The sequence below is a fragment of the Danio rerio genome, chromosome 24 (assembly GCF_049306965.1).
Source record: "Danio rerio strain Tuebingen ecotype United States chromosome 24, GRCz12tu, whole genome shotgun sequence".
Classification (NCBI taxonomy): Eukaryota; Metazoa; Chordata; class Actinopteri; order Cypriniformes; family Danionidae; genus Danio; species Danio rerio.
In genome coordinates, this window is record NC_133199.1 from 29,224,093 (window position 1) to 29,250,688 (window position 26,596).

Below are 26,596 nucleotides of genomic sequence, written 5' to 3' on the forward strand. Positions count from 1 at the left end.
TTCATTGTACGTGTGACAATGATAATAAAGATCTATTCCATTATTTTATAAAATTTTATATATTTTATAAAAAAACATTTATTTATGTTGTTAAACATTTATAATTAATGTGGTAACATGGTTCTGAATGGGGTTAAAATGTTGAAATAGTTTTTTTTTTTATATATATATATATATTTCTAGGTGCCATAAGAATAGTTTTATAGTATTATTAGATTTACTCATCTCTCTTTCTCTTTCTTTCCATCTTTGATTTGTTATCAAAGACCTTTTGTTAAACATTTAGCTATACAGTAAAAGTGATGCATATACAATATCTGTGATGATCTGTGGCTCGCCTCCTGCGCTGATCAAGCTGTAATCCACCAGATTAGGCAATCCACTGGGATTACTGGACACAAGCGAGTCAGCGATTGGTTTATGATTTTTTTTTCCTTCCCTCCTTTGTATCTGTCCATCCGGCACTCCTGTCATCCCTCCCATCCCCCCTCCAGGCATGCTTCTGTAATGTAATTGATTGTGTTAATATGATTTGATTGGTTAGCCCCCTCAGCTTTTTATAATAATAACTAATGATGGAATGTGCCTGAAACTGGAGCAGATCATCAGGTGATGACCGACCGGCTGTTCAGCAAAACACATGGGGTGGTTCGACTAGGTCTGCTGTGATGTACAAATAAATAAAACTGTGATATATGTTCCCAGATGTAAGTTTTTTTGTGGATATAGGCATAATCACATCAATTCACTCTGACATTTACATCTCTTGTTTATTCGTTTCTGTAGGTGCAGCGGATGAAGTGTATGGATGTGAATTAACAGGTATGACGTTTATCTTCACCAGGGACTGATGTGGAAATCCCGATTAGAGACGGTCCCGTCCCACTGTGTAGGTTAAGGGAAGATCCAGCAGCTACGGATAAGAGGATTTGAGAGGAATTAATGTCATTCTTTTATTACTGTAAGAATAAATTCCTATTGATTTATGTTTGGGTGACAAAGCAGCAGCATCGTGCTGGGACGTGCTGGAACACACACTCCATGGATGCTGAATACATGCTGTAGTACTAACTAGATTTCAGATTTACTGTGCTGAACATCGGCGGAGGTCATCAGGACTGCCGGATTGTCTCCCTGAGCCACTTGGCTGGGGTTTGCTTGGGATGGCCAGGACCCAGGAATTGTCCCGCCTTGGAGAAAGAGAGCCAGAAGAAGTGTTTTATCCTAGTATCTGGTCATGAAGCTGGTCCTGCTGACGCTCAGGCTGCTGTGCCTTGCTTGTTTCTGGCCCGTCGCCTTGGTCAACAACCACTACCTCAACCGGAAGAAAAATAAAGATATTTATTTAGTTGATCACGCCAAACACAGATTCAGAGGGTGAGTAGTGCTGAACTCTTTTGCATGTTCTGTATACACCTAAAGGACTTTTTGTGAATTGGAAAGTTTTAAAGGATTCTTTCTGAAACCTTTATTTGAGAGGGTTTACCATTTAAAAGTTTAGGGTTAGGAGCTTTAAAAGAAGTTAACTTTATTTATTTAAATAGGCAATAGTAAACATAAGCGCAATACCTTTTTCAGGAGACTTTAGTGAATTAAAAAGTCACTTTATAAAAGACTATAAAGATGTATATTTTCCTTGTGTAGATTTTTTTGTCTTGTTTCTAGTTCAAATATCTTACATTTCTTAAATCAAAAAGCATTTTGTAGACTAGAAAAACCAACTTACCAACGTAAGATAGACCAAAACTAAAAAACAATTAAGTGATGATGACGACAACTATAATAAACATATACTGACATTTTCGTTGACTAATAAAAACGAGACGAGAATGTGATTGAGAGATATATTTTAGTAAATATCCAGTCATAGTTTAATTTAATCGTGATAGTTTACCACGTTAAAACAAAGGGTTGGCTAAATAATTGCACAATTCTGCATTTTCAGATGGCTGCTTTTCTTATATGTGGATTGTTTGTCGACACATAATTAATCTGACATTACAAATGATATAAGTAAACAATGCATACATTTTTTGGTTTTCAATGGAAAAGCTATATTCCATATTTTAATAAGTTAGAAGATTTTGTATAAAAAATGTTTATAATATTTTTGTTTATAATATGCTTATAACATTTACAAATCTATTGTAGCCCATTATATCTAGAGCAGATTTAGTCGACTAAAATCTTATGAAATTTAGTAGGCTAAATCTAGACTAAAACTAAAATGATTCAGAAGATTAACATATGACTAAAACTAAATCAAAATTTGCTGTCAAAATTGCTGTCTTGTTTTAGGAAACAATAAGCAAGTTTTTCCTTACAACAAGCTAAATAATCTGCCAATGAAGGAAGCAAAATAGTCGAAAGGAAAAAGAAGATTATTTTGCTTACCCCATTGGCAAATTATTTAGCTTGTTTTAAGAAAAAATTCACTTCATTTTGGCACAATATTGCTTAAAACAAGACAGTATTTTTGCCTGTCTATAAAAAGCTCCCTGATTACTTGGACTAGAAACAACACAAAAAAATCTAAGTAAGAAACACATTTTGGCAGTGTGATATGTTACTTAATATAACATTTAAATAATAATGCTAATTACATCTCTGTGAAAAATTGTAATGTATTTACCTACTAATTTGTAACAAATTGCCAATGAAAGAAAAAAATAATGATACAAATTGAGAATTAATTTGAAAATTCTTTGTAGTTTCTCGGCATTTACAATTTATTTGTGTAATGTAGTTACTAGCTATGTAGTTATAGTAAAAAAACAACAACTATTTGTTCTGCAAGCTATTAATGACATTAATCATAGATTTTAAATAGAAGTGCTGTCATTTAAAGCATAAAATTACAATTTGTCCAAATAATGAAAAGGTGCTATTTTTTCAGATGTTTATATTAATTTTTTGACTACCCAATACATTTTCTTTGTAAAATATCAGAACAGTTAAGGAAGCAATTTTTGAAAACAAATGAAAACATAAATTTTTTATTAACGTAGTCCCTTTATTCATCAGAGGTCACCACAATTTATTCAGTATATGTTTTACACAGCAGATGCCATTCCAGCTGCAACCCATTACTGGGAAACACCCATACACACTCACATTCTCACACATACACCCTAGCCAATTTAGTTTATTCAATTCACCAGTACCACATGTCTTTGGATTGTGGGGGAAACCAGAGCACCCAGAGGAAACCCATGCGAACACGAGGAGAACATGCAAACTCCACACAGAAATTCCAACAGGCCCAGCTGGGACTCTTTTCGCTTTGAGGTGACAGTGCTAACCACTGAGCCACTGTGTCGCGCATATATAATATTTCCCTGTGATATAATATGTTACATTTTAATTTTAATTTCAGAAAATGTGAACATATGGGTGTTTTTACTTGTAATGAACCTAAAGTTGATTAGTTTTTTAAAAACATGCACTTCGGGGATTAAATATTACATCAGTTTGCCAGAATGGTTCATTGAGTGAACAGATGGGTGGTAATTAGGAAAGAGTAAATAAGGGTTTAATTACACCAACACCAGGTTTGAAGGTTTTCTGTCTCATTTAGTCTGGGGTTTGACAGCAAAATAATGTTTCTTTGGGGGATTTCTGAAAGATGTGACTGTCATTAAGCACTATATTATAAGCTGGAAGATAGTCAGTGTTATTTTGGTGTCACTGGTATAAGTAATTGTTTTGTTTGTTTAATTAGATTTGATACATTTTTCATTTGCACTTGTTGGTATTTTTGTCCATATTTATTTATTTGTTTGTTTGTTTGTTATTTATTTCTTTAATAATTAATTTATTTTTATATTAAAGTTTACTAAAAGTTTTTGACTTACCCTTTGAGGTAATGATGAGAAATGTGACCATAATCTAACGCAGAAGGAATGGCAGAGTATTATGATATGTGTCAAAATTGTGTAAAAAGTGTAGTTTGATATGAACATGCTGAAAGTTTAACAACCAAAATGTGTCCCTGACTTTAATACATCTCTTTGCATATATTAAACAAACTTTAGATTTGTAAACATTACTTTCAATAACATTTGTGTTTTCTTACTTATGGCGTAAAGGCTTAGTTCACCCTAAAAATAAAAACGGTAATAAAATACTTACCCTCATGTGGTTCCAAACCCCTGATATATCATCTTTGGAACACAAATTAAGATATTTTAGATTAAATCAGAGAGTCCCTCATCCTCCATAGACAGCAACACCGACACGTTCAAAGCAATATGAGTGCAAAAAACATCCAACCATATTCTTCAGTTGTTCAGTCAGAATATTATCTGCATGTTCAGGGCATGTTCTGGCCGGTACGGGCCCTATGACAACATTTTGTGGGGGATTGTCATGGATGAAAGTGAAGAGTGGGGGAGCTGGGCAGATCGCTGCTTGGGACCTAACAGTATCTCTGGGTGCCCCAAAATGGCCTGGCCCATTAGAATCGTCCTTCTCCCCTAGCGGTGCCCCTATGCATGATGTTGCAATCTGTCGTGTTGCTGACGTATACCACGAATACTGCTTCTCATGAACGTGCACCCTATGTTGACACTGAGGAAAAGACACCATTGAATAAAGATGTTATTTTAGTAACATCCACAACATGATGTCATGGGGCCGTACTGGTCAGTGCCACCCATTTGTGTTGTAAGAAAAATTCTAGTAGCTTCATAATATTTAACTGAACCACTGAAGATACATGGAGTGTTTTGACAATGTTTTTTAAACTTTGAACTAGTCGGAACCATTCCTGCCTAGGGTCAGAAAGCTCTAAAATTGGAATTTAAAACATCCACAGATCATTGAATTGCTTCCATGATATTTTTTGTACACAAGAAATAAGGCGTGCTTGAAATTTGCTGTTGCTGGTTGTATGTAATTACAGCATAATGAGTTTCACACTATCTCAGGAGTGCCCATATTCTTTCATCCTGTAATTAAAACCATTTCGGTGCCATCATCTGGGTTTTCCTGTCATAGCTGAGGATGGAGAGCAGCCAAACTGCTTTTTTGGCAGTGAAATCACGCCTGCAGAGTTTCCTAAAAAGCCTTTTCACTGTGCCAGCCAGGTTTTCCAAGTACAGTTTTTAGTATGCGTCATTGAACTGCATATGTATCCAATTCTCATCATTACTGATTTGAGGCGTCTGCGCTCTCACATTTTAGTTTTTAAAATATAGATTTCAATATTGATCATACTCTGTGTTTTTAATAAGCACAGTAATGTACAGCAGTTTCACTCAATGCATTGAGCGACTGTTGTCCATTGTTGTGTATTTGTTAGCATGATTACATAATGAGTTCATCACATAATTATTAGTTAGAGGTTTCATTTAGTGATTGCACTTCAGTGTGCAATTAACTTCGCCATGTAATGAGCACAGCGTGATTGACAGTATATTTGGGCTTTCAATTAAAGCTCGCAGAGGGAAAGGATATGTTAGGGGAAACATTGTAAATCTATGAGCGTCCTTCATTAGGTACTGCTGCGTTTTTGGCATATTCCTTGTCTTATCATTCTCTGAAAGCAGGGTGGCTTCTGAACCCCTTCCAAACCATAGATCATTTTCACAACCTGGCACACAAATACAGTTGTATAACAAGCTGCTCCTTGTAAATCATTCCTCTAATGGCGGGGTAATTATTTCCCTCGTTCACATGCTGGAGCACTGAGACAGATGTTTGGTGGGTAACATCTTCACATGGAAGCAAAACATCAAAGGCTCATTAAAAGAAAATACTGCTGACATTTTTGCAAGATTAATATTACATTGCTCATTGCACATTTTATGGTGGCTTCATAGTAAAACGACAAGTGAGCGATGCCAAAAAGCATGTTTAATTTTCAGAAACAGGAATAAAGCTGTTAAATTTTATATTTTGCTGAAAGATGTCAAAATAAATGATGTTAATGTTAAAATAAGGAAAGAAAATGATGAACATAAAAAGTGCATTAAAAGTACATTTTCTGGAGTAATCATTTTATTTATTTATTTTTTACATTTATTAGTGCATGAAAAATGTATTAAGCATAATTTAGCAACTCATTTGTCATTCTTTGGCTAAGAAATTACTCCCAAAATGTATTATTAATACAAACCCGATTGAAAAATATTTGGCACACTCTACAAATTCTGAATAAAAAATTGAATGCAATTTTTTTTAATTGCTTTTTTTTTTTTTTTTTTACAGTAGAATATAGATAACATTGCTGAACATTGTGTGCATAGCATTGCTAAAGATAACAATGCAGAAAGTGAGAAATTTTACAATTTCAGGCCAAATGTTAGCTCATTTGAGATTTCAAGCCACATTTCAAAAAAGTTGGGATAGGTAGCAATAACAGGCTTGAAAAGTCAAATGTCCATATTAGGAACAGCTGAAGGACCAACTTTCACAGTGGTAGCGTCTCTTAGAGGGCAAGATGGCCAGAGGATGACCAATTTCCCCAATGCTGCGCCAAAAAAATAGTGAAGCATATCAGAAATGAGTTTGAAGTCATCACCATCTCACATGCATATCATCTAAAGATTCAGAGAATCTGTAACAATCTCTATGAGTAAGGTTTAAGACCGGAAAACCATACTGGATGCGTGTGATCATCGGGCCCTAAGATGGCACTGCACCCCAAACAGAAATGCTACTATAATAAAAACACAATATAGGCTCAGGACTACTTCCAGGAAACATTGTTGGTGAACACAATACACAATATTTAAAAATGATCCAGAAGAGCAGACATTTTCTCTGGGCCAAGGCTTATTTAAAATGGACTGGCAAAGTGGAAAACTGTTCTGTGGTCAGACGAATCAAAATTAAAGTTCTTTTTGGAAAACTGGGACACCACGTCATTCAGACTAAAGAGGACAGTGACAACCCAAGTTTTTATGAGTACTCAGTTCAGAAGCCTGCATCTCTGATGGTATGGGGTTGCATGAGTGCGTGTGGCATGGGCAGCTTACACATCTGGAAAGGCACCATCAATGTTGAAAGATATATCCAAGTTCTAGAACAATGTATTCAGACCTTGTCTCTTTCGGGGAAGAACTTGCATTTTCCAACATGACAATGCCAGACCACATACTGCATCAATTACAACATCATGGATGCCTAGAAGGATACAGATACTCAAATGGTCAGCCTGCAGTCCAGATCTTTCACCTATAGACAAAGAAGACCTAAGACAGATGAGCACCTTGTCTCCTCAGTTCCCAGACGTTTTCAGACTGTTGTAAAGAGGAGATTCCTCACAGTGGTAAACATGGTCTTGTCCAACTTTTTAAAAATGAAATATTAAATCAACTTATTTTCAACTTAATATGCTACAATTTTCGCAGTTTAAACATTTGACATGTCATCTTTGTTCTATACTAAATAAATATTGAAATTAGGAACTTCCACATCATTGCATTCAGATTTTATGCACAGTTTACAGTGTCCCAACTTTTTTGGAATCGGCTTTGTAGTTTTAGAAAATTGTGGCCATCTTATGCTAATTGATTGATTAGTTTTTAGCAACTGCATTCTGACTAAATTATTACGATATTCCCAATATTCAGAAAATGAAGTACCAATTGTTCTGTGCTCTATTTTCCTTAAATGAGAACAAATTAGTAAAATGTGCTGACATATTTTTTAAGTTATGGTGACGCATTGACAAGCTAACAATTTTTAGTTCCCTGAGCAAAACTTCAAGCATTCTGTTGGCTAGTCAGGAATCTTTTTGTATGTAAATGGAATGTCCCTGCATTGTATTTGTTTCCTAAAAATAACTTAATAGAAACCATATATGACTGGTAAAGGGATAGTTCATTCCAAAAATTGTGTCATTATTTACACAAAACCAATTTGAGTTTCATTTTTCCTGTTAATCACAAAAGAAGGTATCTTGAAGAATGTTGGTATAGCTGGAACCCATTAAAAACTCATTCAAAAATATTATGAAAGACAGTGGGGTGCCAGCTACCAACATTCTTCAAAATATCTTCGCTAAGCTTTACTTGAAGGGGCATTCATAAGACATCAAATCTTTATAATGTGAATGAGATTTTCATGCATGCTTATAACAACCGCTTTAAGCATAATTAGCTCAGTTATGACATTTTAAATGCAAAGATGAGATTGTTTTTTTATGACACCTTGACATAAACAAATACATCAAACCTGTTTTTTGTAGTTGTCATGACAACTTGACATTACCAAGACAACAAACTTTGTCATAAATCTGTCATAAACATGATTGGCACGAGGCACTATATTATGTCGTGAATGTCATAACACTGTCATTAATATATATATTTTTGACCTCAACTACAGTGGTACAAGCTATATTTGTCATTTAAATGTCAATGTAAATATCTATGACACTGTTACAAATTATTTGACAGAGTTTTAATGAGACATTTTATGATAAATACACACATTTGTTCAAATGAAAATGTGATCAGAAAAATATTCATGACAATTATAATGATAAGCGTGTTTATGAGAGATTTAGGAGAAGTTATGTTTTCTTGTAATGTCAAGTTGTCATGACAAAAATGAAGACAGGTTGTGATGTTTTTATGTCATAACAAACGGTATCATCTTTGCATTTAAATGGTCATAACTTAGCAAATGACACTTAATAACAATTTTCATAAGTATGCATAAAATCTCATTCACATTCATGACGTGTCATATCATGATTACAAATGTGTTATGACTTATGAACACCCCTTCAACTAAAGGGTGACCATATCTTCCTTTAATTTCAACAAAACAAATAAATGCATAAAGGTTTTATCCTACACAAGGTTTAGTAAATAGTGAATTAATTGCAACTGTCTCTTTAAACAAATGTCCTGTATTTGCAGAGATCCAGGTATCAAGCAAATGCAAAGAGTAAAATATGCTTATGATAACAGTATTGCTCAAGAAATCATACAAAAGTAAGACTTTGTTTAATCTAGTCATAATTTGAGAGAAAAGTACTGCCTGCACTGGTAACTTTCCGATGCAAGCTGCAGAGAATTGTATGTATAGGTATATATTTGTAGTTTTATAGAAATATTGATTGCTCATTGAGCCCATAGAGGTGTAAAAATGCTCTTTGTGTTTTCCTAATGAGCCTTTTCTCCTCATTCTTTCAGACGGATTGACTACAAATTGAAGCGAAAGGACAGCACCAAGTCCCTCCTCATCAAAACAGAACAGCTGCTAAGAATCGAAGACCATGACTTTGCCATGAGGCCTGCGTTTGGAGGTTAGGATACGCTGTTGGTTTTGCTCCAGTTATTATCCTGAAAATCACAATTAGAGTGTTCTTTTTAATAAACCTGATTAGAAACGGACTCTACCATTTTGCTGTGTCAGAGGGCAAAGGGAGACAGGCAATACCATCTCTCTATTTAGGACAAAACAGCCAGGGGTGCCTTTGGTGGGGTGAGTGTGGTGCTACTTTCAAACATGACCCAGATTGTGTAAAACACACATCAGACAATGTGTGTCACAATGGGTGTTGAGCACACAGATGCGCTTTGGTGGATGGTAATCTGGATTACATCCCAAGCCTGTTAAAACAGATGCAAGATGTCACTCGGAGATCATTTCTGCTCATATTTGAACACTTACTCAGATCCATGCTTAGAATATAAGAATGCCATTATAGTGTATTTATTCTGAATACACACCAATCTCCAAATGTCAAGATAAATTTCATTAAAATAAAAAAGTTTTTTTTTCTACCCACTGAAGTAATCATTATGTTAAAGTATGCATAATATCTTAATGTGTTATCTTTTATATGGTAATGACATTTGTTTATACAGTTTTATAAAGGGTCATATGAAAAAAAAGTGCAAAAACTGATGCTAAAAATGAGCACTTTTCTTAGACTCATGTTTATGTTGAGTTATTTTGTTTTAAAAACCATGAAAAGAGCATATTCTTTGCCATAAACGTGACATTACTGAACCCACACACAACTGCCTGTTAAAATAGCTAATTTTTAAAGAAGATTTCAGACTGCCTTTAGAGGTTTTTGCATCTAAACTCTTCATATACTCTGTAATTAAATGCTCTTTTGTTTTATTATTAATCATATTGTCAGATTTGAAGTTTATTATTATTATTTGTTATTATGGTCTTCAATAATAAAAACCTGTCTGGTCTTTTCCAACATTTACATAATAATATAAAATAAATAAACATAATCACATAAAATTGTTAATAAAATAATAATAATAATGATAATAATAATAATAATAAGCCAGTCCACAATAAAATAAAAATGAAAGTTTTACTTTTTAAGTTTTGTGCTTTTACTGTTAGTTTCATGCTTTTTTATTGTTCGTAATTTTAAAGAAATTATTTTGTTAGAAAAAATCTACATAGGCAGAAGTAAATCTTTAAAAATTCACAAAGACAACTGACAGTTCATTACCGTTTTCTTTTTTTTGTGCCTTTTATTATGCAACTAATGTTTTTAATTTACATATTGTCTGATTTGAAGTTTATTAGGACACTTCTTTTTATTAGAACCTTTAATAAAAAAAACCTGCCTGACACTTTCAATATTTAAATATTATTATAAAAATAATAATAAATGAAAAGCACAACCAAATAAATGAGTAAAAATAAATTATAATAAATAACCAATACACTTAAAATATTAATTAATTAAAAGTTTTATGTATTTATGCTTTTGAATTGCATTATATGATATTTGTAGTAATTCTTTTAACAATACTTTGTGTAAGAAATAATCTACACCTGCTGAAGAAAATCTGTAAAATTTCACAAAAAGAGCTGACAGTTCATAACCTGATTTTTTTTGTGCCTTTTTATTATGCAACTAATGTTTTTAATTTACATATTATCAGATTTGAAGTTTATTATTAAGGACACTTCTTTTTATTAGAACCTTGAATAATAAAACCTGTCTCACTCTTCCAATATTTAAATATACTATTAAAATAATAAATAAATAAACAAATAATCACAACCATATACATTTGTAAAAATAAATAATATTAAAATAACAAATAAACTAAAAAGATTAATTAATTAACAGTTATGTATATTTTTGCTTTCGAATGGCATTATAAGATATTTTAGTAGTTTGAAATAATATTTTTTGTGTAAGAAATAATCTACATATGCAGAAGGAAACCTGTAAAATTTCACACACAAAAAAATAATAATAAAAAATAACTGGCAGTTCATTACTGATTTTTATGCCATTTTAAATAAAATAATTTTGTTGACCAGCCAAAATATTGTTTCAAACTACTTAAAAAAAAGAGATTGAGCTCTCATATTGCAATTTAATCCCATAAATATATGAAGCCGTTTTCACAGCACAGGTGCACGGATGCAGTTTTTGCAGTTTAGTTATATGTGCTCATAAATGACAAAAAGAAATAGACACTAAATATGGCAGCAACTCTGTAATCAAAAATGATTATATTGTTTACTTTCAGCCAGCAGGGCGGCGCTCTAATCTGCCAATGTTTTAACTAGAAATAAAGAGAGTAGTTTATTGGCGTGTGGGCTTCGCTTCACATGATTAAAGAAGATTGAGAAGTGGAGCTTTGAATGGTGTCCTTCAGGGGACCACTGTTAATTAATGATGGTACAAATAGGATTAGAGTAACATTTTGAGCGCCGTATGCTCTCTCTGTTGGAGTGAAGAAGGCGGAGGATATCAAAGCATTCTGAACCGGTATGCAAATGTGTTGTGTTTACAGGATCTGCCATCCCTGTGGGCATTGATGTGCAGGTGGAGAGTATAGACAGCATCTCTGAAGTCAACATGGTAAACGTCCACATTCTCTTTTTTATGTCTAATGATTCAGATTTTCATAATGGTCATAATTCTTATAGCACTTATTTTGAATGAATGAACGAGTACAATTATTTAAATGAAATAAATCATACAATTAAAGTCAGAATTATTAGCCACCTTGAATTATTAACCCCTGTTTATTTTTCCCTAATTTCGGAGAGAAGATTTTTGCATCACATTTCTGAACATAATAGTTTTACTAACTCATTTATAATAACTGATTTCTTTTATCTTTGCCATGATGACAATACATAGTATTTTACTAGATATTTTTCAAGATACTGTAATAGCTTAAAATAACATTTAAAGGCTTAACTAGGTTAATTAGGTCAACTGGGCAGGTTAGGGTAATTAGGCAAGTTATTGTATAAAAATAGTTTGTTCTGTAGACGATAAAAAAAATATATAGCTTAAAAGGGTTAATAACTTTGACCTTAAAATGGTGTAAAAAAAAACTGCTTTTATTTTAGCCAAAATAAATCAAATAAGACTTTCTTTAAAAGAAAAAAATATGATTAGACATACCATGAAAAATTCCTGGCTCTGTTAAACATTATTTGTTTGCTTTATTTATAGAGCACATTTAAAAACAACAGATGTTGACCAACGCTTTACAAAACGACCAACATACAAAATCTATATTTGTCTATATAAATTAAACAAAATATGTAAAACTGATTAAAATTAATTAAGTGCAATTTTAAAGCAAGAGACAGAAAGTGATTTTTTAAATGAGACTTAAAAGCACCCAGCGAGGAGCATGACCTGATATGTAAAGGCAGACCATGCACAGACAAGGGGCTATGACAGAAAAAGCCCGGACACCTCTTGATTTTAACCCTGATTTGGGAACTAACTGGTTTTCCTACCTGATTGGCCTTAATAAAGTATGCCAGTGAAGAAGCTCACCATTCACATTATTTGGAAAATATTTGAAAAAGTAAAACAAGAGGGCTAATAATTTTGACTTTAACTGTATATTTAAAATTAATTAATTAATTTAGTATAACTGCAGCTCAATAAGAATTTGAAAGCGTGATACTATTTTTTCTGCTAACATAACTATTTGTGATATAAGTATTTATAAAATAACTACACTGATATATGAATATCAATTTAGCGAGTTTAAGAAAGTTATTGATTCACTTGCACCAATTAATTTGTTTAGGAAACAGACAATACAGTTGTATATACACACACACACACACACACACACACACACACACACACACACACACACACACACATACAGTAATAAATAAATAAATATATATATATATAAACATATGTATATATATATATATATATATATATATATATATATATATATATATATATATATATATATATATATATATATATATATATATATATATATATAATGTAAACCATAAATATCAGTAATTTTATTCAATCACATCATAAGAATTATTGGTTCAAGAATTAGACTATTAAAAATGCTGTGGTGTTTAATCTCAAAGTTGGATAAGAAAATAATCCAAAATTATTGGATTTGTCCATATTTCACCTAAATTTTGGGTAAAAGCAATGCAGCATTTTATTTATTTATTTTTTTTTTTTGCAGTGTAGTTATTGTGGGAATCTCTCTGCCTCCCAATTTACATACTATCTGTCCTAAATAGTATTCAAAAATAGACTTAGTATGTCCCAAACCATAGAATGTTGAAAAGACTATGCCAAAGGTTCCCGGGTGGTTTACTATTTCCTTTAAAGATTCGAAGTGTAGAACCATCCATATGCTAAATGTTTATATTGGCCATGAATTTGATTTGAACTACAAACCCAGGTAAAACGTGTAAATAAAGTACAAACATGGTGGAACAACCGTCAAGTAGGCTTCAGTAAAGATGTTTGAATGACTATTAATTAATATCTAGCTAACTGGAAAATTATTCAATCACGTTTTCTGTGTTATATTTCATATGCAACACCAATGTTAACTTATTATTAAGATATGTTCAGACATTAGCTTCTGAATGCAAAATTATCCTAAGACCTGAGAAGATTTCTCTGCATGAAAGACTCGCAAATGTCAGAATGTACTGCTGCTTTTCCAATAAGGTAGGTATTAAAATATGAAAGAAATGTGGATGATGTATTGAGATGATTGACAAGACGTTACTAAGCATTATAAACTAGGTAGTATGTCTTAAAACTTGCATACTCTTCTGTCAAGTCAGCTCAAAAGTATATACTTTATAGAACAAGTATACTTTTAGGGCATAGTATAAGTATGTGAATTGGGACGCAGCACATACGTGTTTCAGTCTACATCTGCAGGATGTGCTAAAATCTTTAAATGAGCTGAAGATTATTTGGTTTCAAGGTTCAGAAAAGTGATCATTTTGTCCCCAATGTAAAACATCTGACAAAAGTAAATCTCAGAATTATAAAGGGTCTTCCTCTTATATGCTAAAACATTTTGTTAGTCATTTTCCTGCACTTTTTCTTATAATAAATGATCAAATGTATCCGTTCAGTCAGTAAAATGTAGTTCTCTCCCAGGACTTTACCATGACCCTGTACCTGAGGCATTACTGGAAGGATGAACGGTTGGCTTTTCCCTCCAGTAATAATCTAAGCCGCACGTTTGATGGCCGGCTGGTGAAGAAGATCTGGAAGCCTGATGTGTTTTTCGTCCATTCCAAGCGCTCCTTTATTCATGATACCACCATGGAGAACATAATGCTAAGGGTTTACCCAGACGGCAACATCCTTTACAGCGTCAGGTACTAAAACAACCTCTGCTGATACATTTTTTTTTGTTAGAAGTAGATGTTTTAATAATGGAATGTTGTCTCTCTTATAGGATCACAGTTACCTCCTTGTGCTCAATGGATTTTAGCAGATTCCCGTTGGACACTCAGAACTGTTCCCTGGAGCTGGAGAGCTGTGCGTCTTCAGTTCTTGAGTAATTTTTATTGAGTCCCACCTACATTGCTTTTGATTGATATTTTACAGAACGGGAAAATGTTGCAATTGTGGATCATTTTAGGAGTAGCAGCATCTCTCACACAATTTCTACAGAAAAGATAATCGTCAAAATCAGAATAACCAGAATAGGCATATGAAGTGAAGCACTGTATGTAATTAATATTAGTGCTGGGCAAAGATTAAGATTTGTTTGTGTGTGTATTATAAATGTTTATTATCTATTATATATGTTTATTTCTGTGCATGTGTGTGTCACATACACAGCAACAAAACTATACAAAACAAATTTGTTACATAGATATTTAAATGTGTATATAATTTGTATGATACACACATATATTTAATATCTAAATATATATAAACATCATTATATGCATGCATGCATGTGTGTATTTATAAATAGTTAATAAAGATACTCAGTACACACACTCAAGTTGTCAAAACAAACTTTTACTTTGGATGTGATTAACTGCAATAGATATTTGCCCAGCACTAATAAATATGCATAGTTATGAACCAGTGAAACTATTTAGATATAAACAATATCATAGGAATACATTATACACTCACCGGCCACTTAATTAGGTACACTTTACTAGTACCGGGTTGGACCCCTTTTCCATTCAGAACTGATTTAATCATAGATTCAACAAGGTACTGAAAATATTCCTCTAAGATTTTGGTCCATATTGTCATGATCGCATAATGCAGTTTCTGCAGATTTGTCGGCTGCACATTCATGATGTGAACCTCCCGCTCCACCACATCCCAAAGGTGCTTTATTAGATTGAGATCTGGTGACTTTGGAGGCCATTTGAGTACAGTGAACCCATTATCATGTTCAAGAAAGCAGTCTGAGATCATGCGAGCTTTATGACATGGTGCCTTATCCTACTGGAAGTAGCCATCAGAAGATGGGTACACCATGGTCATAAAGGGATGGACATGGTCAACAACAATACTCAAGTAGGCTGTGGCGTTGACACGATGCTTGGTACTAAGGAGCCAAAGTGTGCCAAGAAAATATATCCCACACCATTACACCAACCCCCACCAGCCTGTACCGTTGAAACAAGGTAGGATGGATCCTTGCATTCATGTTGTTGATATCAAATTCACCAAATTCTCACTCAGAATTCAAAACTCATCAGAGCAGACAACATTTTTCTTTTATTAGCTAGAACCAGTCTGGCCATTTTCCTTTTACCTCAGCCATTAACAAGACATTTGCTGCCATAGAACTGCAGCTCACTGGAGATTTACTCTTTTTCAGAACACTCGCTGTAAACCTTAGAGATGGCTGTGCGTGAAAATCCTTGTAGAGCTGTTTTTAAAATACTCAGACCAGCCCATCTGGCACCCACAACCATGCCACTTTTAAAGTCACTTAAATCCCCTTTCTTCCCCATTCTGATGCTCGGCATGTCTACATGCCCAAATGCATTGAGTTGCTGCCGTGTGATTGGCCAATTTGAAATTTGCATTGACAAGCAGGTGTACCTAATAAAGTGACCGGTGAGTGTACAGGCTTACACAATTCACACAGCTTTTTGATTCTTTGAGGGCAATACGGACTCAATATAATGCTTTGCTTCATTTTTAATATCAATAAAGCTTGAATTTTTACCTGAAAATGTATTTATGAATATGAAATTTGGCCATATAAATTAAGATATGTATAAAATGCATGGCTCTGTTGTTTCTAGAGTTTTCAAAAACTCCTAAAAAACACCTTGAGCAATGAAATCAATTACATTTTGACAAAAAAAAAGGGCAGTAGCAAAATAAATGAACGGTACTCTCTGGCGTCTGCTTGCAAAAGCTACAACTTACATCTATATCTTTATTTAAATTTAGTTATACAAAGTTTGCTGGGATATATGCAGTGAAGGTGTTTAAACAAAATTTCTTTAACCTTATTTGTTAAGAGATAGTGATTGGGCAGAAGCCAGACTTTTTCAAAATGTTGGACAATTGAATGTTTAATGGATTCAACCATTCCTCAGTAAAGCTTATTATATGCTGAAAATGAGACTAGCTTGTAATGTGTAGTACTTATAGTACGTAGTATTGTATCAGCCAAAAAATCCGATCAGTGCATCCCTGTTCATCAACCTTTTCAAATAACAGATATTTCCAGCGTTATATGGATTGCTGTTGGAATAGGATTGAACATTATAACCCAGATAATTCCTTTAATAAAACAGTTCTATATAACCCATGCATTTAAACTGGAGCTAATCATGCAAATACTTCCCTCTGGCTCTTTTCTTTATCCTCCGTCTTCCGCTCTTCATTCCCTTTCAGATGCATATAATGAGAATGACCTTATGTTGTACTGGAAAAACGGCAACGATTCTCTGAGGACGGATGAGATTGCCCTCTCTCAGTTCTTCATTGAAGAGTTCCACGTCTCACACGGTCTGGCCTTGTACAGCAGCACAGGTACAAGATGCTTCTCTATCTGTGTATTCATGCTATGACAAATGTCTTCTCTTGTGCTATCTGGTCATATTCCAGCAGATCATTAATTACAAGCTTTTACACGTGTTTCTGTCAGGCTGGTACAACAGACTCTACATCAACTTCATCCTCAGAAGACACATATTCTTCTTCATGCTGCAGACCTATTTTCCCACAATGCTGATGGTGGTTCTGTCCTGGGTGTCTTTTTGGATCGACAGAAGGGCAGTGCCGGCCCGCGTCTCGCTCGGTGCATAACATTTATCCACACACATACACAAGTGAAAGTGTATTAATTCAAGTTGCATGTTATTACATATTACATTACACAAGTGTTTACAGGAAAAAAGATCATTTCACAAAAAAAAGTCTTGTCGTTGATCCTAGTAGTAAGAGCAACAAATAATAACTTGACTTCTAGTTGATCATTTGGAAGTGGCAGAAGGTGGATTTTTACAATGAATCATCTGTTGAACTGCATCTGAATCATCACAAATACTGATGAAGACTTATTGGAACCTGCATGGACCCAAGATTCTCACAGAAATCAAGTTTGGTGAAGGAAAAATCATGATTTGAGAATTCATTCAGTATGGAAGAGTGCGAGAGATCTGCAGAGTGGATGGCAACATCAACAGCCTGAGGTTAAAAGACATTTGTGCTGCCCATTGCATTACAAACCACAAGAAAGGGCAAATTCTCCAGCAGGATAGCACTCCCTCTCATACTTCAGCCACCACAGCAAAGTTCCTGAAAGCAAAGAAGGTCAAGGTGCTCCGGGATTGGCCAGCCCAGTCACCAGACATAACCATTATTGAGTATGTCTGGGGTAAGATGAAGGAGGCATTGAAGATGAATCCAAAGAATCTTGATAAACTCTGGGAGTCCTGCAAGAACGCTTTCTTTGCCATTCTTGATGACTTTATTAATAAGTTATTTGAGTCATTGCAGAGATGTATGGATGCAGTCCTCCAAGCTCATTGGAGTCATACACAATGTTAATACTTTTTCATTGCACCATATCTTTATATTATACTGCACATCATTTTTGTTATGTGACAAGACTTTTGTCTAAGCAAAGTCAGACCTTACTGTCTTAATTAAATAGTTAAAAATCAAGGCATGATCATGTTTTATTTTGGTCAAATAAGCGTAATCTAGAGGCCTTTGCCTTTCAAGCCACTTCTGATATCAAATGATCAACTAGAAGTCATGTTATTATTTGTTGTTCCTAAAACTTGGATAGACGTCAAGACTTTTGTCAGGTAGTCCACATTCACTTACAGTATGTAGAGTCATTTACGCAATGTCATTTTAAAAAGTATATGCATTTTTTATTTGTGCATCACTGTGCTGTGAAGACAACATGTTTATGTGCATTATGTGTTCAGTTTATAGGTGCGCTCGAGGAAAACTCTACTTTTGTTGAAAAAAGGCTCATTTCACAAGTACTCTAGAGTTAAACATTTGAGTTTTACCATTTTTGTATCTATTCAGCCAATCTCCAGGGGCTTTTAGGTTAGCTTAGCATAGACTATTGAATTGGATTGGACCATTAGCATCTCGTTTAAAAATGAGCAAAATGTTTAGATGTTTTTCCTATTTAAATTTTGAGTCTTCTGTAGTTCCAAAGTGTCCTAAAATCTTCTGAAAATGAAGTTTCTGTTTTCTATTTATTATTTAATTTTTTTAATGTTCCTCTAAAGTGGTTAACGCTGAAGGTCGCTGGTTCGAGTCCCAGCTGGGTCAGATTGGCATTTCTGTGTGTAGTTTGCAAAGACGCAGTATAGGTGAATTGAATAAATTAAATTGTCTATAGTATATGTGGGTGAATGAGTGTGAATGGATGTTTCCCAGTACTGGGTTGCAGCTGGAAGGGCATCCGCTGTGCAAAACACATGCTGGATAACCAGAACACCAATGGTGGGCTACAGGATTATTGGCCAGGCCATTTTTTGTCTTGGCATTCAGAATTCAGCATTTCTAATAGTTTTCGTGTGAGCAGGGATTGTTTTGACATCATTTCTGCATATTGGCAAAACATTTTTAAGATGAGAAGGAAAACATCTTAATTGTAGAGCACTGTTTTGTAAACACTCTCTGTTACTTTATTCAGTTGTAATGTTTTTCTGACGACAAAATAAAAGAAGCCTATACTATGGGATTTAGTTATGACATGGATCAGCAACACAAATATTTATTTGTAGATTAATGTTTATAATGCTATGATGTATAAATAAGATTATTTCTTAATTTAATTACAATGGTGTAACTAATAAAGCAAATAATAAATAATAATAACTAATAAATAACTTTGCTGACTTTTATTTGCATATGGAAAATATTACATTGTTAAAGTAGTCATTAATTGCTGTTAAGTCTTTAATATTTATTATTATTATTTGCTGTTTGCTACCTATTTTTGTTTTATTTTCATAGTGTAACTTACAATATGTGCTTTTCAAAAAAATAAAAAATAAATACAAATAATAAATAAGTAAGTAAATAAATAAATAAATCAGCAATCTTGCCGATTCTGAGAAATCAGTAATGGCCTCTTTTGTTAAAAAAAGTTATCACTTCATTTTTAAAACAACTCTTATTTTATTTGGTTTATACATTTCTCATTAACATTGTAACCCAAGCCTGGCTTAAGTAAGGTCTTACACAATTTTCTTTTAAAAAAATCAATAAAATTCAATAATGAAGCAATATATAGCTTTTAGTTGACCAACAAGGCCAATGTAAATGTTTGAAATCAGCTGAAATCCTATAGACGAATTACCAACCTACGTCACACATGAGGTCACACGGATTCCCGGTTGCAAAAAGAAACCGGTGGCAATAGTAAACATGTCGTGCTGTGCAGTAGGATGCCAAATTCGAAAGTCCAAAAATAGAAAACTTAACATTTACCGTACACCACACTGCTTTAATGCCAACTGCAGAAGTCTTTGACTAAAAGGGAGCTGAATGAAGAGCTGACCTAATTAAAAATGCTGGACTCATGTTAATGCAGTTTCACATGTTATATTAGGTAAGTTATAACAAGTTACGCATCCTGAATGTTTACAAACATGGTAATTCGTCTATTGTAATATTTCACCAATGAACATTTTCTCAACACCTTAGATTATCTATCTAGTTAGAGGGAGTGGTTTGCACTGTCGTTGGTTTCAGTCGCATGTTTTTACCTCGGCTTGTCTCTTTCTGTGTTTAATCCAGGAATCACCACAGTGTTGACCATGTCCACCATAATTACTGGAGTGTCGACGTCCATGCCTCAGGTTTCATACGTGAAAGCGGTGGACGTTTACTTGTGGACCAGCTTCCTGTTTGTGTTTCTAACTGTCATCGAATATGCAGCAGTCAATTACTTCACCACCAAGGAGGAAATGAAGAAACTTAAGCAATTAAAGGTAAACGTCCTCTAAAATGTACTACTATTGTTAGTTCAGTGAACACTGAAAAAAAGATAGTTTTACAATATTCTAGCTTTAGGTAAATAGAACATTGTAATGTCAAATGTCGCCTCCTGTTGATCAAGTATTGTAATTGCTCTTTAATTGCCGTAATGGGTATTAGTCTTCATAAATATATAATTAAAACCTAAGTCTTGCTTTCAAACGGTCAAATGAATATCTACTGTAAAAGAAATTCCTTTAATGAACAGTCCAAGCCATATTGTAGCTGTCTGTGGTGAATTGTTTTAACTTGTGCTTGAGTAATCTTGATTTTTTTGTCTACAATGAATCAACAGAGCCTGTTTGCATATCCATAACATGAAAAAGCAGTAATCCTTAATGACCAATGACCATTTTTTTTTAGAGCAACAAAATTTTCATTTGTTGGCGCTCGCTCTATTTATTGTACATCTTTACTAGCATCTCATTGTAATTTTAAGAAAATAAATTGATCAAAAATACAACACTTATATGAATATGTTTTGCAACAAACATCCAAAACAATCATAAGGAATAGCTCCTTTTTATTGGTCCATCTTTTAATAACTAATAACTTCAGATGTCTTGGTCCATGTTGGCCTCACATTTCTGATTATGTTCACAATTTGCTTTGATTACACCAACCTCTGGTTTGTTTAGAATTATGGTAAAAAATAGGGAACTCCAGCAACACTTGTAATAAAAGAATATAATAAAATAAAATAAATGCCAATGTGTTTCGGCTTACAAGCCTTCCTCAGGGCACAAAAAAGTTTGCTCCAGATCTTTCCTTACCAGTTGTTGATAATTATGGCAATTAAAGAAAGCATTGGGCCAAAAAAGGACATCATATCACAAGATCTGTTATTTAGGATTTTTTGTGTCTTTATGTGTGATTAATGGTAATTCTAAGCAACCAGGACTAAAATAATAATAACAATTTTTGAGTTCCAATTGAACTAGGAGAACTGATACAACAGTTTAAAAACCTCAATATTTTAGCAGTCTTGGTATTAATAGAGCTAGTGAATTTAGAGCTGGGGTTAGGTGTGGGCATTAAAAGCATTGCATGCAGCCCAGCATGCAACTGCACCGAGTCTGCATCCAGACTTCTCTTCACCAAGTGTAGATACTAAGGCACTGTCCACACGAACATGGGTATTTTCAAAACCACCATTTTTCTTCAAAGCGGTTTGGCCATTCGTCTGAAAGCTGAAACTTGCTGAAAACTCCCACCAGGGTGAAGATTTTCCAAAACTCTGTTGTGTTGGCCACTAAAACTCTGCATCTTGGCCACATGACATCAGTGTGTGCACTGTTTTCTACTTTCTGATTGGCTGATATGCCTTCTAGTGCTCCCATCAAGCACGTTTTGTATTTAAAAGATGTCTAACAGACGTCTAAACATAGCCGTCTTGGCTAAAACAAGGCTAAATTTGGACGGTCAGATAAAATCTAATAAGCCAAAACTAGACTAGACATCAAACAAGCAGAAATGAATGACTACACATACAGTATAAAGTCTGTCTAATCTGTCTATTTGACGACTAGTCTAGTTTTAGGCTGTTCTTAGATGTCTATTAGATTTTGTTTGACAGCCGAAGTTTAGCCTTGTTTTAGCCAAGCTGTCTAGGTTTAGATGTCTATTAATCACAAAATAGTTTGCTGGGCTGGGTCACTTCACCTATGTCTGGCATGTTTGCATTCACTTTGTATGTAACTTGCTCATGCTAATACTTAATTGTGCGTTTGGTGTGAACCCAGTATAAAAGCCATTTATCGCCACCTGTTGGCTCAGATGCATTTTAATGTAGACAGCATTTTTTTTTAAACAAGTGCAGAGAAACTGGGTTTGTAATATAATCAAACCTGCTATGTGTGAACATATTTGAAATCTACTTTATAAGATCTTTTTTTGAAAAAGTGAATAGTTTTTGTCTTTAACAGATCTCAGAATACGATGCGTCTCAAGCCATGGCGTTTGACGGTTGTTTCCATGACCAGGACATCGAGCTCAGTTCATTCCCTCGTCTGTCTGACCTAAACGCAGACACGTGTGTTTCCTCCCGGAACTCAACAACAGCTGACCTCCCTCCTGTCCTGGGCACAAGACTCCGCCGGCGCCGCTCCATCCGCCAGAGTGTCAACCATATCATCAACAACAGTTACAAGATAGACTCCTACTCCAGAATATGCTTTCCTCTGGCATACTTTCTCTTCAATCTCATCTACTGGAGCATCTATTCTTGAGGAGGCATCCGGAAAAATGCATTAAAACATTTGTGATCACAAAACTCACACACAAGAGAACATGTGTAATAGAAAGTATAATAAACTATTTAATAATTATGTTAGAATCTCAGATTCCTAACTTTGCCTAAAATGTACAAATGTAAAATAATCATAAATACATACAACTACAAAAAACAATGATCCAAACACAAGAAATCACATTATTTTACGTTGGTTTTTAAGGAACCAACTCCTCAAAACCTACAGTACTACTCAAAACAATGACTCTTTATGTGTGTAGTGTACTGAAAACTAATTTGATTACATTTACAGACACATTGTCTCCATATTTCCTCTTTAAATGAGGACTATAAAACTGAGAATGGCTACAAAATGTATAAATGAAACAAATAAACATCAAAATAGAGAACTTGACCAGCAGTGAAAACAATCTCAGTCTTTCTTAAACACATCAGACAGATTGATGTGAAGTGGCGTATACTATACTTCATCAAGTCCTTCATTATTATAAAAAAACTGAAAGTTTGATTAAGTGCGCTGGTATTTTTAAGCACAAATTATTATTTTTGTTGCAGAGAAGCGGTGTTTAATACTGTTTGCTGAAAATATATGTCAGTTTAAAACTGTTGACACTGCAAAAGTGGGGTGTAATAAACCAGTCACACTCTTGAAGATATTCTTACGCAGTGGCTCCCAAAGCTCCTTGCTCTTTCTGTTCATTATTCATCTGTGAACAGTTACAAATAATAAAGTATCTGCCATTGAAGCTGAATGGCTTTACAGCATGTAACTCATTCAGAGAAATGATGAGATTTCTGTTTTTGTCCTCTTTTCATGAGTCACCAGATTCATTATTCATTATTTTCAGGGCTGCAGGTCTGTTTTCTTTACCTATTCTTCTCTATAGGTTGACGTCTTCTACACAGATCTGGGTCTTGAATGGAGCTGACTGTTGATCTCGTTGATGACCACATCATCATTCACTTCCTCTGACATGATTGTACTGTCGTCAAACGGTGAGCCTGGAATTTGTTAGAAAGTTAAAATCATTCTTGACTTGAATCAATTCATTTGTTTATTTCCTGTCAGAACTGACCGATGCCATGGGACGGCACTGAATCATCGCTGCTCACTGAGCTTCGTGGCGCACTGTTTGTCCCCGAATTAGATGAGTCTGCTGTCATAATTGAAGTCTTCTTGGTGTTCTGGCTTTGTGTGGCTGTCCGACTCCACTCTAGAGAGAAAGAAATGTTTGAGAGGTTGGGATTAGATCTAATAATGTGGCTATTTTATTTGCTTTGTAATTGATGTGGAAATACCTGAATTTTCAGGCAGTCGTAAACTGCCACAGCAGAGGTATATTCTCCACTCTTTACGCACATTTTCCTTCAGAGCGCAGTGGAAAATAAAAATAAAAAAGCCTGAGAGGGAAAGAGGACAAGAAGAAATAGACAATGAGTCTCATTCACTAATAATGGCATATTTTTTTGTATTTAAAAGCACATTATTGACATTATTCTACGATGTGGACGTGCGCTCATTTTATCGTTTCAGTTTCCTATGGGAGAAATGACTAGAAATAATAAACGGCAGAAATGGTCAAACTACTTGCTCTACAAACAAGTGTGTTCATGACTATACATAAAAAAGTAGAATAATTTAATAAGAAAATATTAGTTTGCAACATCAAGCAACAGAACAGGCTGTTTTTAACATCTAAAGATCAATAGAAGTGAGTGAGACCGGAAGCCAAAGCGATTCCAAAGGATGCGCCCGCTCATACATGAAGAATTAGGTTGATGAGCACACTTCTTACGAAACTTTTCAACTAATTCATAGCACGTGCGTACAGTACGCACATGAGTTTACTCTTTAACTCGTTCTTCTGTTCTAAATGAGGGTTCGCATTCACAAGCTGCCAATAAGGGCTTTCTGCAAAGCTGCACTTGTCCGGAGAAAATTATGAGACAAATGGTAAATGAGTAAATGGCACTGAAACAAACAAACAAACAAACTAAAAAAAAAGTATGTTGGTTGTGGAACATGCTTTCATCTCTAAAAACGTAAGGCGCAATGCACTGCATTTTTGTTGACTTTAGAAAAGTGTGCAGTGCGTTAGGCAATGAAGCTAGACTACCCCTGAATCAGCAGTCTTGATGCTCAAGTTCTTTCTGAATTGACTTTTTCCAACTGCAGGCGCACAGAGCACTCCTTCAATTGTCTGTCCACATACAGTAAGTTTGTTGCTGTATCAGTGGTTTTCTGACAGTGAAGCAATAGCTTGGCTCATTGTGGACATTTTTGTGGATGAAATAAATAGTGCAAAAATGATTATGATTTTTAAGTAGTATACGTACAATATTTGTATGAAATATAAAGTTTGATCTTCCTAAAGGGTCATGAAGGCCCCTTTTTTCAGTTCAAGTCTACCTCAGGATTTCTTCAAAAATGCTTCTTAAGGGGAGTGGCGTGCTGCGAGCAGGGAGGAGTGGGCGTGGCCAGCCGAGCAGGGGAAAAAGAGGAGAGCAAACAACTGTTGTCAGTTGGCTCACAAAATGAGACACAAATCGTGAGGAGACACATGATTTTATAGTTTACATCTCCTGGTCTGAATGCAGACACAGTGGATAGAAATGTAGCAGTCTCTTTCCCTGTCTATTCCAACCATTAGCCCAGGTAATTTAGAGAACTTTAAACATAGGCGTACACAGCTGCACAGATATAGGCGATGTGTCTGAATGTTAACAAACTAAATTGATAAAAGACAAAGTCCGCCATTCTCCCATTCTCGTACAGCTCTTCCGAAAAAGAAAAAAAATGCTTGCTGCAAACCAACAGCTTTGCAGTAACTGCCCTGACAGCATCACCAGGTAAAGACAGGCAACAAACTATGTGAATCATTGAAACAAACACACACTACCCATCATCAATGGCTAAATACTGCTTGCCCTTCACGGATGTGTCATTGGGTCTCAGAGGTTGGCAGGTCTGCCTTGCCTTCGGAAAGCACGTGCTCTCATGAATAATTAAGAAGCAGGGTTATCAGGATTAAACTCTGAAGATGAATTTAGCTAACAAAAGCTCAAAATTATTAAGTTTTCCCCACAATTAAAGCTGACAGATGCCATTGTTGTCTTAAATGATGCTCAATACCCATACAAATCTGTTAAAATCTAAAAAAAAAAGTACTCCAGGGTGTCTCGAACCTTTAAGGCTGACCTTTTTGGGAGGTCAAATAACATCTGATGTTTGCATACATACATGCCAACACATAATGACAACATTGGTCACAGTTCAAAACAATGTCTGATATTTTTATATGGTTATCTACCATATTATTATTTTCAAATATGCAAAAATAGTCTAAAAAAATGTTTTGTTGACTGTTATGATCAATTCAAACTGTGCGTGTTGACAAACAAATTTCAGACATTTGGTTTCAAAGACTTTTGGTCTTGGTCACCTTCCATATTATTCATTCATTCATTTTCCTTTGGCTTACTCCCTTATTTATCAGGGGTCTCCAAAGAGGGATGAACCGCCAATTGTTCCAGCATATGTTGCCCTTTTAGCCATACACTCTCACATACACACACACATACACCATGGCCAATTTAGTTAATCCAATTCACCTATA

At 34.5% G+C, this 26,596-nt stretch overlaps 2 protein-coding genes across 9 annotated transcripts in view; one reads left to right on the forward strand and one right to left on the reverse strand.

Moving 5' to 3' along the window:
* Positions 1-23,725, forward strand: part of LOC561083 (gamma-aminobutyric acid receptor subunit rho-3) — a 29,877-nt gene extending 6,152 nt beyond the window's left edge. Inside the window, exons 1-10 of one of the 5 annotated variants that reach the window (XM_009297451.5) lie at positions 447-658; positions 787-1,377; positions 9,150-9,262; positions 11,748-11,815; positions 14,372-14,595; positions 14,676-14,758; positions 17,108-17,245; positions 17,361-17,513; positions 20,489-20,682; positions 22,654-23,725. In XM_009297451.5, the coding sequence (XP_009295726.2) occupies positions 1,238-1,377; positions 9,150-9,262; positions 11,748-11,815; positions 14,372-14,595; positions 14,676-14,758; positions 17,108-17,245; positions 17,361-17,513; positions 20,489-20,682; positions 22,654-22,956 (1,416 nt within the window). In that variant the 5' untranslated portion in view covers positions 447-658; positions 787-1,237 and the 3' untranslated portion in view covers positions 22,957-23,725. Of the gene's footprint in view, positions 1-446; positions 708-786; positions 1,378-9,149; positions 9,263-11,747; positions 11,816-14,371; positions 14,596-14,675; positions 14,778-17,107; positions 17,246-17,360; positions 17,514-20,488; positions 20,683-22,653 lie in introns of those variants that run through there. The other 4 variants (XM_068217209.2, XM_021470333.3, XM_073940757.1 and 1 more) reach the window with 4 other exon arrangements.
* The window catches only part of adgrg2a (adhesion G protein-coupled receptor G2a), a 64,471-nt gene continuing 60,896 nt past the window's right edge, over positions 23,022-26,596 (reverse strand). For all 4 annotated transcript variants that reach the window (XM_073940730.1, XM_073940732.1, XM_073940731.1 and 1 more), the window contains 3 exons: positions 24,279-24,380; positions 24,056-24,193; positions 23,022-23,981 (listed from right to left, as the gene is read on the reverse strand). In XM_073940730.1, the coding sequence (XP_073796831.1) occupies positions 23,878-23,981; positions 24,056-24,193; positions 24,279-24,380 (344 nt within the window). In that variant the 3' untranslated portion in view covers positions 23,022-23,877. The remainder of the gene's footprint in view (positions 23,982-24,055; positions 24,194-24,278; positions 24,381-26,596) is intronic.